Source organism: Silurus meridionalis, chromosome 8, assembly GCF_014805685.1.
Source record: "Silurus meridionalis isolate SWU-2019-XX chromosome 8, ASM1480568v1, whole genome shotgun sequence".
In the NCBI taxonomy this organism is placed as follows: Eukaryota; Metazoa; Chordata; class Actinopteri; order Siluriformes; family Siluridae; genus Silurus; species Silurus meridionalis.
In genome coordinates this window covers 9,685,135-9,702,787 of record NC_060891.1, presented here as the reverse complement: position 1 = coordinate 9,702,787, position 17,653 = coordinate 9,685,135, and the positions used below count along the sequence as shown (strand labels likewise).

Sequence of the window (17,653 nt, the reverse complement as noted above, 5' to 3'; positions counted from 1 at the left end):
TGATTGTGACAAGGCTCTGCATGAGCATAGGTCTTCAATTGACATGCATGCTGTGTTATGAGGCATTAATCTCACAGCCATAAATGCAAAGCTATCTTCTAGAGCTTTCCCTGGGGAGGAGAATGCAAATGTAATATGTAGGGGATGTAGACACGTGGGTAAAAGTTCTGCATGGCTTATTAGTTGTTTTCTTTTTTTTCTTTTAATAAAACAGACAGTATAAAAACAGGAGGAATTGGTTAAATTCAACAGACAAGCAACAGACAGGCAAAACAACAAGTCCAGAAAACATTCAGATTATAAACAAAAAGAGACGGCCTATGTGACTTATAAAAGCTAATACTTAAGTGTCTGAAGGAGCGATACAGAAGGTCTTTTCTCCCTGCTGCTATTAGACTTTACAACCAAAGCTGTTCCCAGTAAAACCAGTCACCAACATACAACACTGTTATTACTTTTTAAGCTGTGCAATAACTTTATCTGTGTGCAATATTACATAAATCAGGTACAATATTATGTGCCATATTACCCGCAATTACGTGCAATACCACCTTAAAATATTACTTGAAACGCGTACTTTAGTTTTTTCCTATTTGTATTTATACATTGTACTGTGTATATACTGTTATTGTAGTATATGTATATTCTTTTTCATATATTTGCATTTATTTTTATTTCTTTGTTTGTTATTATTATTATTATTATTATTATTATTATTAGTTTTTATTTCTCTGTTTTTATTTTTTGTATATTCTTTTTTATATATTTGCATCTATTTTTATTTCTTTGTCTTGCTGCTGTAACATAGAAATTTCCCCACTGTGGGACGAATAAAGGTTTATCTTATCTTATCTTAAGTCAGAACACTTAACAGACAGTCAGAACACAATTTTTGACGAACTTCCCCTCGGATACTGACAGATGTGTTGATCTAGAAAACCGAATTCAACCCAGAATGTCAGCAAAAATATAAGTAAAATAAAAATGATGAATGTCTGAATGCCTCATGGATCGAATAATGATGAACATATAAAGTGGGAAATAAAGAATTAGTGTTTTTATATATATATATATATATATATATATATATATATATATATATATATATATATATATATATCCTAAATCTTCATAGCATAGTTTGAAGTGGTTTAACCCTCAGTCCTGCCTTTCCGACTGATTCTTGTAGCATGCTCTTATTAAGACTTAAATCAGCATGAGTAGTTCAGAAAGCATCACCATGACAGAGGAGCTAAAGTGACTCTTTAAGTGCACAGTATATGTGGAATGCAGAGACCAGTGCTGTCCACTCATACCAACTCAAACGGTCCTGCTGAGGCAGTAAACACCACCCACCCCCTGGGACCTTTGCTTTTTTTAAAGTAAAAATCAAACAAACAGCATGCACTGAAGAGGGACTTTGCTGACAGCTAGGCTGAGGTTTAATATATTTCTGGATTTAATATAGTTCTAGAGACTGAAGTGATTGTTTTTTCAGTTATATCGGTCAAGGCTCATTGCAGAATTGAGTTGTAAGTAATGGCCATTGTGTGAATGGGTTAGTATCGAATATCCCACCTTGCCTTAATAAAGTACTTTATTAAAAGCCATCTTGAGGAATAGAAAGAAAGCATCTTCCTCTGTGTGTGTGTGTGTGTGTGTGTGTGTGTGTGTGTGTGTGTGTGTGTGTGTGTGTGTGTACTGAATCAATAGACATATGTCCCAGGTTCATCAGAAAAAAATATACACTGCAAAATTCTGCTCTCTTTACTTCTCAAGTAATGTCTTATATTGGCTTATTACTTATTATAATGAGCAATATTGCTGCTCTCCGGGATAGCAATACCACTATACTAAATAACTTTTTAAATAATATGCACTGGAACTTATCAGTAAAACTACTTACAGTCTTGTTAGTAGTGATGGTCACATGGCTAGCATGAGCACAATCCCGCTTGTTTAAGCAATAATGAGACCAACTCAGTTAACTCAGTGTCCTGGAGTGCCTGTGCTGGTTGACCATTTGCAGAAAATTGAATAATTTCTTTCACCACTGGAGGCAGGGTTAACATTCATCACTTTTACACACCAGAGAGACGCAGGAAGCTGTTTTCATAATCACACCGCAATCACTAAATAAGTCATATTATTGTGCCGCTTGTGTGTAAAAGATATATTCTTTGTGTATCTGTAACACTCAGCACTACCAATTTAAATTGTGTTTTTATCTTTGAATGCATTTAATATTGTAGTAATTGGATTTAGTTATATTTGGCTGAAATAGTCTTTAGATTAGATGGTATATTAGTTGGTCTTTCGACCATCCACAAAGAAACGAAAAATAAAAATAAATAGTACACGGCAGAAAAATATAGTTTTGAGATTGGCTTGTGTTAAGACAGACTTTTAGCCAGCAGAAACAGAAGTGCAATTTTTGACAAGCATAAGTTTGAAAATACCAGTGTGACAGCAGATTTTGAAAATTGCACCTGTAGTGGATCAGGCACAGGCACTTTTATCTCTGAGCGTGAAAATCACAACTCAGCAGGAACATGAAACAATGATTGGCTTGCACCCAACCAAACAACCATACATTAGTGAGGGCACAAAACCCCATAGTGACCCCAAAGTTTCTAATGTATAACAAATCCATATATGTGATCTAATTTTCAAAGAATGTTTCAAGAAATTATTATGTGAAATATATTAATAAATGGAAGTTCTTTTGTAAGACTCTTCAGACCCAAAGCATGAATGACAAGCTTCCCAAGACATCATGCAGTTACTTTACTTGTTATTATATCATCCTTGGAATAATTAGCTGCACATAACTTATTTATCCAAAATAGATTCCTTGAACTGCTAGTCAGGAAGCCTGCACAGCAGTTCCAACTTGATTGCTATACACAATGTGAGGATTCGGGGCTGTAATACAAAGCATCATACCACCATCTAGTGGTTATGTACTATATATCAATTTTTATTTTAAATATAGTGTCGCAAAATAATAGAGGTCATTATTATTGTGTGTTGTAAACAGGACCATGAGAAGCCCAGTCCTCCCCAAAAGCCACTGCCTGCAGACCCCAAAGTCAGAGGTTACAGATTGGCACAGAGCACTTCAGCAGTTGGAGTGCACACATCGAGCACTGGTGGTCTTTCTATTCCATTCCCAACTTCACCACGCCCTCCACCTACTATTCCACAGCCAGCGAGGTCAGTAATAATGTGTTAATTTTGTTTTCCTAATCCTTCATTATATATACAGAAAATTGACAAACGGCTTCTGGTTTATACTTTAGGCCAATGCCAAGGCTGCCACCTCCTCTATATGAGCGCTGACACTAGCTCTTGATAAAAATCAATGACGAACTCCACCAGCGGACTGTAAAGTATATTATTTGCACTATAAAAACTCTATTGGACTCACTGCACACCCCTGTGGAACTCCTTAGAGCAAGACAGGATCTGTGCTATCTTCTCGGTGCTGCGCCTCACACCAGGTGCTCAGCATGGTCACTCAGGTACTGGGTAAATGAGATGTATATTTATTGTCAGAAGAAACACAGTGCACTGTGGTCAACACTTTTTCTACAGTGTCTATTAGTGTGATCTTTTTATGACCATGCTTGTGCTTGTCTTTTATTTGTCAACACTATGGACAATTCTTGATTTTGAATCAAAAGACTGTTTGCTTTTATTCAAGTTAATCTGTACTAGGCAAAAAAAAGGTCTGTGATGTTCCTGTAAATAAAATATGAATGAGTGTTGTAAAATTACTCAACCTATGTACACTCTGTGTGCAGAGAAAGCGGTTGTGAACACGACATACTGTACTTGCAGGCTGACGCTGCATTCAGCAGAGATTTCTCTTTAGGTGTATTTGATAGCATAATAGCAACTTAAACAGACATTATCAGTATCAGTAATCCTGACGCATACTTGCATACCTGGTTATTACAGATCGTCTAAGAAGGAACTATAACTAAAAACATGCAGTTTAAAAACAAAAAGGGGTATGTTATTTTGCTGATTTTTTTTCAATAGCTGTGAAGCTGGCTAATGCAGACTCGATTGTGTTGTACTTCTGTACTTATGTCCCACCAAAACATTTACGATGCATTCCAAAAATATTCAGACTCCTTCTCCTTTTTTTCACAAGTTACAAAATGCTTTTGATATTTTCCTCTATCTATATTTTTCTTTTCCTCTATTAGTCTAGATTCCATACCCTATAATGATAAAGAACCAGATTCTTTAAATTATTACTATTATATAATCATTATTTTTATATTATTTATAAAATGTATTTAAAAAAAATGTACATCCACATATCAGATTGACATAAGCGATCAGACCTTTGACACATTACACTTTGCCATGTTATTTAGATGCATCCCATTTCTCTTGATCATCTTTCAGTGATTACTACTTTGATTCAGGTTTACCTGTGGCATAATCATTTGATTCTTTATAAATGATGATTTGGTGTATTCAGTCAGTTTAAAATGCAGCACACAGCAAAACCCAAGCCGTGAGGTCAAAGGAGCTGCCTACAGACAGGATTGTATTGAGCAACAGATCTGAGAAACAGCACAGTGACCTCAATAATTAATAAGTAAAATAAATTTGGAACAACCTAGAGCAGGGATGGGCAAACTTTTTGACTCACGGGCCACAATGGGTTCTAAAATTTGACAGAGGGGCCAGGTCATACATACACACACACACACACACACACACACACACACACACACACATATATATACACATACATATATAGTGAGGAAAATAAGTATTTGAACACCCTGCTATTTTGCAAATTCTCCCACTTAGAAATCATGGAGGGGTCTGAAATTGTCATCATAGATGCATGTCCACTGTGAGAGAAATTATCTAAAAAAAAAAAAAAATCCAGAAATCACAATATATGATTTTTAAACTATTTATTTGTATGATACAGCTGCAAATAAGTATTTGAACACCTGTCTATCAGCTAGAATTCTGACCCTCAAAGACCTGTTAGTCTGCCTTTAAAATGTCCACCTCCACTACATTTATTATCCTAAATTAGATGCACCTGTTAGAGGTCTTTAGCTGCATAAAGACACCTGTCCACCCCATACAATCAGTAAGAATCCAACTACTAACATGGCCAAGACCAAAGAGCTGTCCAAAGACACTAGAGCCAAAATTGTACACCTCCACACGGCTGGACAGGGGCACAAGGAAATTGCCAAGCAGCTTGTTGAAAAAAGGTCCACTGTTGGAGCAATCATTAGAAAATGGAAGAAGCTAAACATGACTGTCAATCTCCCTCGGACTGGGGCTCCATGCAAGATCTCACTTTGTGGGGTCTCAATGATTCTAAGGAAGGTGAGAAATCAGCCCAGAACTACACGGGAGGAGCTGGTCAATGACCTGAAAAGAGCTGGGACCACCGTTTCCAAGGTTACTGTTGGTAATACACTAAGACGTCATGGTTTGAAATCATGCATGGTTCGGAAGGTTTCCCCTGCTTAAACCAGCACATGTCCTGGCACGTCTTAAGTTTGCCAATGACCATTTGGATGATGCAGAGGAGTCATATGAGAAAGTCATGTGGTCAGATAAGACCAAAATAGAACTTTTGGGTCATAATTCCACTAAACATGTTTGGAGGAAGAAGAATGATGAGTACCATCCCAAGAACACCATCCCTACTGTGAAGCATGGGGGTGGTAGCATCATGCTTTGGGGGTGTTTTTCTGCACTTGGGACAGGGCGACTGCACTGTATAAAGGAGAGGATGTATTGAGGAGAGGATGACCGGGGCCATGTACTGCGAGATTTTGGGGAACAACCTCCTCAGTTAGAGCATTGAAGATGGGTAGAGGCTGGGTCTTCCAACATGACAATGACCCGAAGCACACAGCCAGGATAACCAAGGAGTGGCTCTCTAAGAAGCATATCAAGGTTCTGGCGTGGCCTAGCCAGTCTCCAGACCTAAACCCAATAGAGAATCTTTGGAGGGAACTCAAACTCCATGTTTCTCAGTGACAGGCCAGAAACCTGACTGATCTAGAGAAGATCTGTGTGGAGGAGTGGGCCAAAATCCCTCCTGCAGTGTGTGCAAACCTGGTGAAAAACTACAGGAAACGTTTGACCTCTGGAATTGCAAACAAAGGCTACTGTACAAAATATTAACATTGACTTTCTCAGGTGTTCAAATACTTATTTGCAGCTGTATCATACAAATAAATAGTTAATCATATATTGTGATTTTTTGATTTTTTTTTTTTTTGGATTATGTCTCTCACAGTGGACATGCACCTACGATGACAATTTCAGACTCCTCCATGATTTCTAAGTGGGAGAACTTGCAAAATAGCAGGGTGTTCAAATACTTATTTTCCTCAGTGTATATACATACATACACACATATACATACATACATACGTAGATAGATAGATAGATAGATAGATAGATAGATAGATAGATAGATAGATAGATAGATAGATAGATAGATAGATAGAAAACATTAGACATTTGGCAAATTCAGTTTCATCAATTGCAACAATTTGTTGAACTTTTTTTTTCCAGTGCATCAGTAAACACAGCAGAAAAACTCATGTTCAGTTTCAGTAGGAACAGTGTTGTTGAACTCCTTATTTTGCCAGTTCATCAAAGTCTGGAGTAAGTTTTGTTGTGGCAATTCTCAGGATAGATCCGAGGTGTTTGTCAGAAACTGTCGCAGTTTTTGAAGAGTATCAGATTAAGCTCTCTTAAGAAAAGAAGAGAGTATTGCACGCGAACAACGTCAATGGAGCTGAAGTGCGACATCTTTAGGGGAAATGTGGGCATTACAGGGGAAAGGTTAATTGAACAGTGTTTACCCGTACCTATTTTAATAGAATTTGGTCACGTTCGGCGGGCCGGATTAATAAACCCGCGGGCCGTAGTTTGCCCATGTCTGACCTAGAGCTTACTACTCAGCCGTACCAAGCAATCAGAAGAGCAATGCCTTTGGTAAGAGAGATGACCAAGAACCTGATGGTCACTGTGGTTGAGATCATTTGTAGAGATGAGAACAGCTTGCAGAAAGTTTACTGCAACACCAATCTGGTGATTTTAAATTTAAAAAGAGTTTTGCTTCTTTCAAACTTCTTTCACCTAGAATTATGAAAGTTTTTAAAATTTTTATGCAACTGAATTACATTTTTATAAAACTAAGCAATTAAGCGGTTACAGGTCTTGCTCGGTACAGTAACAGATTGGTGGTACTGGGATATGAACTTACCTTTTCAATGCAAAGTCCAACACCTTAACCACTGAGCTACCACATCCCATTGGTCCCTCAACACATCACAATCCTGAGCTCTGCAGGCAGTTCTTTTGGCTTCGTGTCTTGGTGTTTTTTTGCTTTTTATAGGCTTTTCTTTTTTAGCTTCTAGACCTATCTAGACAGCTTTGCCTTTCTAAATCATGTTCAACCAACTAAATTGCCACAGGTGGACTCTAATCTAAATATAGAACCATCTTAAAAAATTTTCAGAGAAATGAGATGGGCCTGAGCTACAAGGGTCTGAACATATTTGTCAATGTGATAAAGTTTTTCTAATGAATAATTTTGCTAAATTATTACAGATCTGGGTTTTGCTGTTATTATGGTATATAGAGTGTAGAATGATGTGAACACAATAAAAACATTTTACTGCACCATAAAGCTGCACCATAACAATATGTGAAAAATGAAGGGATCTGAATCCTTTCTGAATGCACTGTAATTGTATGTGAGTCAACAAATACAGACCTATTTTCCCCTGTCTCATTTGATTACACGATACTGATTAATAACTAGCACATGTTACAGCTACTGTCTTTTTAAGAAACAGGACTTGGTATAATTACAACCTGGTTTACATTTACACTTTTTCATGATATTTTATAAATCTCACTGGTATCTTTAGTACTGTTAACTTCTCTATTATTTTAACATATCTATAATAGTGCTGTGTTGAAATGCATTAACCTTTTTAAAAACATTTGTGTGCGTTTGTTTTCTACGTGATTAAAATTTTTGTCAGCCTGTAGATCGCGTCAAAGAAGCTGTTACTTTGAGACATTTCTGTTTCCCTCATGTCACTGTTCCATAACAAACAGATGTGAATCTGAACAAGTGAACTTGAATTGTAACTGTTTTTGGGGTTATTTAAAGATTGAAAAGTCAAAAAAATAAATAAATATATAAACACGTCTTTACTCCCATCACTGTTTGGGTGTTTTGTGTAAACTACTGATGAATTGACTATTTTTCATTTCTAAATAAAACCAAAGAAATTTTTTTAATTTCTAGTTATGTTCATCCCATTGTGTATAAAAAATAAGCCCTAATAGAAATAAAAAAAATTAGACAAATCATCAGTTACAGGAGAGATATATTTTCCTACAAAAGTCCACGTTGATTGATTTTTTTCCTTTTACGCCACATAAATTGTTAATTTTTCTTCATTTATAAAAACAACAAATTTTGTTGATTTTTTTAGAGCTATATTTAATGGTATGGATGTCCATGAAACATGTTTGGTTGTTACATATTCATAGCCCTTTTCCTTTCTCCCCAAAAAGCTTTGTTCAGCTGCTATGTGTTTTATATTCCATTTTTGCGGAGCATCTGCTGTACACCTCCTAGTGAAAATTACTGTAAAAATTCATAAATATTAAATAAAATTAGTATCTTATATGAGAAATAAAAATCCTGGATATTGTGTTATCTCTAGATTTTATAATTTTTTCTGTTTGAACCAAACTTAGCGTACCTTGTTTTCCTCCAACAAGTCAATGATGTTCTAAAAAACAAATGAAAAGAAATGTATTTCCTGATAAAATGCAAAAATGGTGGAAAATAGCAAAATTATTTTTAAGTTAAATCACCTGCTTTGCCAAAGCTTTGGCCATTTCGGTTACACTTGATCCAAACTAGAATGGAAAAAGGCACACATTCACTCTACAAACAAGCTACCCAAGCATAAAAACATCATGTCTTCTTGAAAAAAAATTTTTTTTGGTCAACCTTTTTGTACATAACTGAATAAAATGCATATTGTAAAATAAAATGTTTTATATTGTACCTCATTTGTCACATGTCGGTCAGCACCACTATCTAGCAGGAGCTTCACCAGCTGCTCATAATTGTTCAACACAGCTATCTAAAAAAGAGATTAGAGCTTTAACAGCGGGCCTGTTTCCTTTAGTATACTTAAGTGTCCTACTGTAAACAGCAAGCCACTGATTTTTGCTATTTTGCAATACCATGAGCGATGTCTTTCCATCCTTGTCTCGGGCATTGATGTCAGCTCCAGCTTCGATAAGAAGTTGTGCCATGGCGGAGTTTCCGGTCACTGCTGACACTCTCATCAGCGGAGTCCACCGGACACATTGTCCCGCACATCTACCTGCATGTAGTGCACACACAATACACAACAAACCCACTGACAATAAGCTGACTTGCAAAGTTTTCTGTAACATGTAGGGCAATAAACAGGACAGCCTACAAAAATATTACAATACATGTGAAATATAAAGCGCTGTTTTTTATTTTATTTTATTTTTTTATTAAGACTATATTATTTGTAGTTTTAGTATATATATATTTTATTTAAAGAATGTGAAATGTACCTAAGTATGATGTGGTTTTTTTTCTTTCTAATCAGGAGCAGTAACAAGATGCATGAAGCCAGCCAATTGCATCCTTTTTAAATATCTGCATATGCAACATCATGAGGTTGCATTTAGAGGAAAGCATTATCTATCCATCTCCCCATGCATGCGATCACAGATAAAATTGGATTGGGGTACTGAGTATAACAGAACAGTCAATTTTGTTTGCTTGGGCTCATCAGGATTTGATCTCCTTATGATCTTCAGATGATAAGACGAACAGTTACATATTTTTATATTTTATTTCTCGATTTGTACAGTCTTGTACAAGTACATTTTATGAATTAATTTAACTGCTGCTGTGAAAACTTAATTCAATAAAAATTGTTTTAGAAACATTTTCCTGCCCTACTGTTTTTCTGTTTCAAAATGTATTACAAATGGTTGTACACATACTTGAATCTTGTACATTGTTAGTTGCTGATCAAAAAGCGTTTAAATGATTAAATACCACAAACTTAGATTAAATGGACATATTAATGAATATCAAATGATACTGACTTCACAGCCATTCTGAATCATGTAGGTGACAACAGGAAGGTGACCCCCATCTACAGCCCAGTGGAGAGGAGAGCAGCCAGCTATGTCTTGAGACTGCCATGTAGCCCCCAACTGGCGCAATTGCATCACAATATCCAAATGCCCAGCAAAACAAGCCAGCATCAGACTGTCAGTAATACATAACATTAACAAGGTTTACAAAAACCCTTACGGAGATAAATCCACAGACTCAAACACAAAGAAGATGCTATTCTAACAAAAGGTCTCCAACCAAAACGAAACAAGCAAATCCATACTTACGCGTCTTTACCACTGCTATTCTTAATGTGAATATCAGCCCCGTGTTCTACTAATACATGGACCATCCTGCAAACATAATAGTCACAAAAACATCAGTGTCTTGCAGTGTTGTTACTCTTCATCCAAAACAACTTAAATGCAAGTGGTTGATGAATACATTGAGACTAATTTCCCTGGTAAAAAAGCATGTCTACCTGGTAAATCCTTTCTGCGCAGCCACCATGAGTGGTGTAAGTCCTAGTTTCTCACAAACATTGACATCCACAGTCCTGATAAAGGTAAAGGCATGAGAGAAGATTAGTGCATGTGTAAAATATAAAATATGGATGGAAATTTCTTAGCACATTACAATCCGATGTAATGCTGATACAACAATGGGTGAACCATAAAGAACTCCTAAAATATTTGGATCTTTTTTTATTATCATTTACATTATGTTTCTTTTTCTTTTATGATTCTTTTAAGTTTTTCACAGCACATTTTTTAAAAAGAAATGTTTCATATGATTGACAAACTTCATTCATTTATGCATTCATCTGAAGTAAATGTTTTATACTGGTTTCTCTGAACACTTGAGGCAGAAATACACCCTAGATGGAATGTTAGTCCATTGCAGGCACATGGGCATTTAGCCACAAAAATATTAGTTAAGTCAGGCATCGATGTCAAATGAAGACCTGGCATTTAAATCAACCCCAAATACATTCAGTAGGTTTGAGAGTGCAGGTCACTCAAAATCTTTTACACCAAAGTTTCCATTTGCCAAGGACCTCACTCTGTACACAGAGTCTCTGTCATTCTGGAACAAAGAGCTTAACCCTTTTACTTACAGTGAAGGTGAAATGCACAGTATATCAAGTTTTAAACAATATTTTGCTTGCAAAATTGTGCCAAAACTTTGGAAAAAACCCTCAATAATGTGATGGTCAGGTGTCCACATACTTTTGGCCAATCAAATTTAGAAGTGTTCAGCAGAGATGTTTGGTACTGTTGACATTTAAATTTTAAGAAAATAACATATAGGATGTTTGATGAATAAATTGGGGCATTCTCTTTTAAAAAAAAAGAACAGAATTGCATGAATTTATTTTTTGTCCTATTCTATTGACCCCACATTAAAGTCATTTAGCCTATAGGACAACAGACTGCTTAAAAATGGCATGAGACAAATTCTTTAAATCACTATGTGGACACAAGTTTTTATTTTTTACAATAACCTTCATTATTTTAGGAAGGAAAATTCTAATTGTTACTCTCCACAAAGATGGTCTAGGCCAGGGGTATCAAACTCAAATTCACAATGGGCCAAAATTAAAAACTGGGACGATGTCGCGGGCCAAACTCAATATTTATTGAAAAATTGACTGTAATTGTGCATGTTTTCCGTGTCTCCAGATGTAGTTTTGCATAAACATTGAATCTGGAACAACCAAAGTTTAATATTATAAACACATGAGAAATTACATTTAAAATAAAACAAACATCAGTGGTATTCGTTTCTTATGTCTCTCTCTCTCTCTCTCTCTATAGACTTTCTAATTCCTTTATACAGGTAGTCATCAACTTACGACCATTCGACCATTACGATCACAATCGCTAGCCGCAGCGTACGACAGTGCGTACCAGCTTCCGGCATCATTTCACAGTACTGTACATATAGCCTACTCTACTTCCGACAAAATGTTACGTGTTACGACCGATTTGTCGGTCCTAATCGTGGTCGTAAGTCGACGACTACCTGTAATGTAAATCTTTTTTTCACAGGGCAACAACAAAACAACCAAAAATTATAATAATTTCCTTTAATTAAAAAAACAATGCTGATTTACTCTGATTGGTTGAAGTCAGATACCTGCATCTCTTCTTAGATACAAGTGCATCATGTGTGGGTTTTAGGCTCTGAGCTGAGCATCATGTCTGAGTTTAGGCTCTGAGCTGAGGAAATCCTCAGGATAGAGTGAAGATGTTCATCAGTGAGACTCCTGAATGGTGTTTTGTTCATCTTCATTAAAGAGAACAGTTACACACACAGATATGTGCTGGTAAACACAGAGAGATTTGAGCAGCTTGGGCACGGAGTTGGTGCAGTGTGTCAGGGAGGAAACATGGAAACTGTGCAGCACACACAGAGTCGTACTTTGACTTGAGCGTGTCACTACACTGGAGTTTAATCAGCTCCATTTGGAGGTTGGTTGGTGCGCTTTCCAAACCAACCACAAACGGATTACTGAGCAGTTCAACTCTGCATTTCTGGGCTTCAAAATCAGCAAATCGCGGAGTAAATTTAGCGCTGAGTACGCGGAGTTTTTCAGTGCGGAGTTTCTCAGCGGTCTCGACTGACGCGCCTGCGCACTAACAAAGCATTCTGGGATTTGTAGTATTAGCGGTGTATGCGTTATATACTGGCGGGCCAGCTTTAATGCACATTTGATATGATCTCGCGGGCCTGAGTTTGACACCCCTGGCCTAGGCTATAAGAAGATTAGTAACACCCAGTACAGTGACCAAGGTCATACAGAGGCTTTCCAAGATGGGTTCCACTCAGAACAGGCCTTGCAAAGGTTGATTAAAGAAGTTGAGTTTAAGTCCATGTGCTGTGCGTCAGTTGCAGAAGCTGTTACAAAAAACAGAGGATGAGTGCTGCCAGCATTGATTTAGAGGGTGCGGAAGCGGAAGGTCTGCTCGTCAGTGCTCAGACCATACACTGCATGCTGCAACATGTTGGTTTGCATGGCTGTCATGAAGCTTCTTCTGAAACTGGCTCACAAGAAAACCCAAAAACAGTTTGCTGAAGACAACCTGCACAAGAGCATGAATTACTGGAACCATGTCCTATCGTCTGATGAGACCAAGATAAATTTGTTTGGCTTAGATGGAGTCCAGCATTTGCGGTGATGCCTTGGTGAGGAGTACCAAGAAAACTTTGTCTTGCCTACAGTCAAGCATGGTGGTGGTAGCATAATGATCTGAGACAGCATGAGTGCTGCTGGTACCGAGAAGCTTCAGAAAAACATGGATTTCAACATGTACTGTGACATTCTAAAGCAGAACATGATGCCCTTTCTCCAGAAACTGGGGCAAACTGCAGTTTTTCAACATGAAAATGACCCCAAACACACCGCCAAGATGACAGCTGCCTTGCTGAAGGTTATGGAGTGGTATGGCAAGTAGATCTCAAGACCAGAACCGTATAGAGCACCCTCAAGCGGAAGGTGAAGAAGCACAATGTGTCTAACATCCAGCAGCTTTGTGATGTCATTGGCGAGGAGTGGAAGAGGATCTTAGCAATGACCTGTGCACCTCTGGTATTGGCCCAGGAGGATGAAGGCAGTGCTAGACACACTTTGGACACAGTTTTGATATGTTCACTTAGGGTTCACTTTTGTTGCCAGTTATTTTGACAATGATTGCTGAATGTTGAATTACTTTTAGAGGATAATAAATCTGTACTACTATAAGAGCTGCACATTGACTACTCTAAATATAAAAGTTTAATTTCTGTAGTATTGTCACTTGAGAAGATAAACTAAAATGTTTGCTGAAATGTGAGGGGTGTACTCACTTTTATGAGATACTGTGCATATATATATATATATATATATATATATATATATATATATATATATATATATATATATATATTAATACAGTCATAACAGTGCTTAAATTGGATTTGGATGAAGCTACTCACTCACCCAGCCTTCAACACTCTGAGGAGTCCCTCTTCATCATTCCTGTTCACAGCTTGGTGAAGGTCTTTGCCATACCGGGGTTCCCCTTAAACAAATACACAGGGTTTCTTTTTGGAAGTAGATAATTATGATTATAATAATAACTATGCGTTGCAGTGCAATTGACATTAAGGACTCTATAGTACCTCGGAACTAGAAAAACTGGCCATCCCAAGCCATTTGTGGGAAGTTTTTATTCCTTTGTATTATACAATATAAACATTGATTAGCCGTAATATTAAAGATAATTCATATTTACAAGTGGTATAGAAGTATATAAAACTGATTATTTCACAGGGGCCATTAGAAAAATACAAGCAACCCAGACAAGGGCCAAGCAGTAATAACTAGATGATTGGGTAAGAGCTTCTTCAGAGCAGGCCATGTGGGGATCAAGCCCCTGCTTGGCAACATTCTCTATTCTACTCTCTATTCTCTTCTGAAGGATAATGTGCCCTGTCAGACCGTCAGATATATAATTCATGAATGGTATGAGAAACATGATGTTGACTTGGTGTTCAAGCTGTTGACTTGGCCTTCATATTTTGAGATAGCAATCTACATGCTAGACAAGCAAGTCCAATCTATGAAGGCTCCTCACATCTTATTAGACTAAAAGAATCTTTTGCTAACATCTTGGTGATGCCATGATTGGTCAGAGGTGAGGGTCAGATCTTGATGGGTCAGAGTTTGTGGCACAAGCAGGACAAAACAATTTTAACATTATGGCTGATCAGTGTACTAGCTACAAGATTATTTTTTACATGAACTAACAAAAGTGCTAAAATACAGTTTCTTACTCCAATTTCAATTTAACTATATCTGTAATAGAACCGAAAGCAGAATCCCAAACTAAAAATAGCAAACTCACGACAAGTGAAGGCAGAAACAGTTGGAGTGATAAGGCACTCTCCATTTGCTTTACAGATCCTCAGTCTGAACTGATATGTTGTGCATGGCTTTAAATCCTCCACAATATATTCAGTGCTGAATCCTCTGGAGCAACATACCAAAAAAATAAAAATATAAACTGTTTGCAAAAAAGAAAAAACTAAAGAAACATGCAGAAAACTGCTACACCATGAAATTATTGCACAGGGTAAATTATTTGACATGATAGGCAAAATCTGAGAGAATCTTGCAAGTGAAACAATCCGCTTATCTGTAAATTATAGTTGTTTTGCTAAATGTTGTATAGTTGTTTTTTGTTAAAATGAAACATAATGTTGGTGTATCAAACCTATTCTTATACAAAACTTTGTGCTTTTGACAGAACACTCACACATATATGGTTTTGTAAGTGTCGGTTTTGGGATTCATCTGATCCACAGCAAAGCGAGTCCATTTGTCAATAGGGCAGCTGCTGCGTTCCTCCTGCAACGTTCTCCAGCTCAGCGCAATACTGTAATGACTGATATCTTCAACCACGAGAACTTCAGGAGACACAGAGGTTCCACTGATCGAATCTGCTTCAAAACACAGTGAGATTACCAATATGAAACTTTCACTAACATGTAGCCAAGTCTACTTATATTTCTCATTACATCCACATAGCAACCTTAAACAATTCTATGCAGAACCCTACAACAAACGGTCCTTGTTTAAGAAAAGAATTCCAACTTAAGCCTTTAGTATGTTATGAATAAAAATAAAAAAACAGGAGGGATGGGAAAATAAAGTGACTTCCAGTGGACCTTTTGAGCAAATGTTTACCTCTGACTCAATAATCGATGCTTTCCTGAAAGTTTTCCCAACAGGTCAGGGATAAATCTGGTCAGCATGTTCATGCTGATCAGATGGAGGGTGTTTAAACTTCTTGAACATCATTTATATTACTATGAGTAAGTAGTAAATACTTTTTTGTATTAACACCATACCTCAGTAACTGTGTATTATTGTAACTATACCTTACTATAATGATTAAGTAGGATCAATTTACTTTATCAGGTAAGTGCATTTCCTTCTGAATTGTTGATTAATAATGATAATAAAATAGAGCTAGACTTATACGCACTAAGACTATAGTGTACAGAAAAAAAATTTTTTTTTCTTTTCTTTTTTGAGTTTAATCCATATTTAGTCTGTGCCTATACGCATTCGGTGTCTCAATTCGCATTGTTCTGTATTAAAAATTTTCAGGCATTATTGGACTTATATAGAACAGTATGATTTTGCTATTTATTACTCGTATGTACGAATTGAGACGCAACTGATCACCATATACAAGGAAGACAAAGCGACTAAAAGACACTTTACCACTTTAACAAATGGGAGATGCAACTCGACCGGATATTTTATAGCTTATAAGCAATATATAGCTTGTACTATAAAATATTTAACACTGATCACTTAACTAGCTGACTGGCACCGAAACGTTAGAGGCTATGATCTAATAACATATTACACGATTTCTGTGATATAATAAAATAAGCTTTACCTGCATCCATCTTTGATTCTATATGGTCTGTAGGCAATGTTTTGCTCATTACTAAGTCGATAATAATTTCCGCGGTAAAGACAGCAAGCAGACGGTAAACTTTCCGTATAGCTGTTATTGCATTAAACGTCAGGTTTTAGTCCGTCACAGCTTCCTCTTTGTTGTTTGGACAGTTGCCACGGAAACCGTGCGTGAGTCTGGTTTACCACGCGTGAGCTGACTAGGCGGTTTTTTTTCCAAAAAAAAAATCATCATTCTTAAACAAAGTGAATATTGTTCCATAGGTTTAAGTTAAAGATAATATATAGTTGTAAAATGATTATGATTCGGGTTTTACTGCTGCGGACAACCGTTTTATTATTACGTGATTAACTTGTCAACAGCGCCCCATATGGAGAAAATTGTAACCATTATTTATTACTGGAACGTGCACGAGCGCTCGTGTGCGCGCCTGTTGGAAATCCTGATCAGTGATCAGAAATACATTCTAGGCACAGGAGGCAACCTCAGTGGAAAAATGTCAGCCAATCAATCCACCTTTTAATAACGTCGCTATGAAGCCACGGCTATAGAAACCTTCACATATTTTACAGAAATGCAGTATAAGAGAGCGCTGCATCACAGACAGGTATCTCATGCAGTAAAAGTAAAATCTATTACTAAATCAATTAACCCAATAAACACATTTCAACAATTATATTAGCTAAAAACAGGTATGTGCAGATCACCTATTAATAAGCTGTAAAAAAAAAAAAAAAAAAAAAGACAAATGAACAACAACAACAAAAAGAAATCCAAAATTGTGCATGTATTCTGTGAGTATAAACAATAATCACATCATGGCAGTAAAAATGATAAATGTACCGCATAACTTTCTAGTGTGACATGAACAGGCATCTCCCACAAGTTTACAAGAAAATTAATTCTGTAACCACTATACAAAAGGCACATGCATGAGCCTCAAAAACAATACAACTAGGTGTTT

The 17,653-nt window shown here is 36.7% G+C and overlaps 2 protein-coding genes across 3 annotated transcripts in view; one reads left to right on the top strand and one right to left on the bottom strand.

The window, feature by feature from the left end:
• Positions 1 to 3,439, top strand: part of LOC124390010 (disintegrin and metalloproteinase domain-containing protein 12-like) — a 125,826-nt gene extending 122,387 nt beyond the window's left edge. For both annotated transcript variants that reach the window (XM_046855683.1, XM_046855682.1), the window contains exons 22-23: positions 3,041 to 3,216; positions 3,303 to 3,439. In XM_046855683.1, the coding sequence (XP_046711639.1) occupies positions 3,041 to 3,216; positions 3,303 to 3,342 (216 nt within the window). In that variant the 3' untranslated portion in view covers positions 3,343 to 3,439. The remainder of the gene's footprint in view (positions 1 to 3,040; positions 3,217 to 3,302) is intronic.
• fank1 (fibronectin type III and ankyrin repeat domains 1) lies at positions 3,421 to 16,815 on the bottom strand. Its single transcript, XM_046855685.1, is given in 13 exon segments — positions 3,421 to 3,527; positions 8,799 to 8,828; positions 8,914 to 8,958; positions 9,111 to 9,188; positions 9,292 to 9,410; positions 9,413 to 9,434; positions 10,201 to 10,366; positions 10,501 to 10,566; positions 10,695 to 10,769; positions 14,196 to 14,277; positions 15,103 to 15,227; positions 15,514 to 15,700; positions 16,669 to 16,815. Coding segments are annotated over 13 exon segments (1,077 nt in total). The 5' UTR covers positions 16,718 to 16,815; the 3' UTR covers positions 3,421 to 3,494.
• Positions 16,816 to 17,653: the final 838 nt, after the last annotated feature.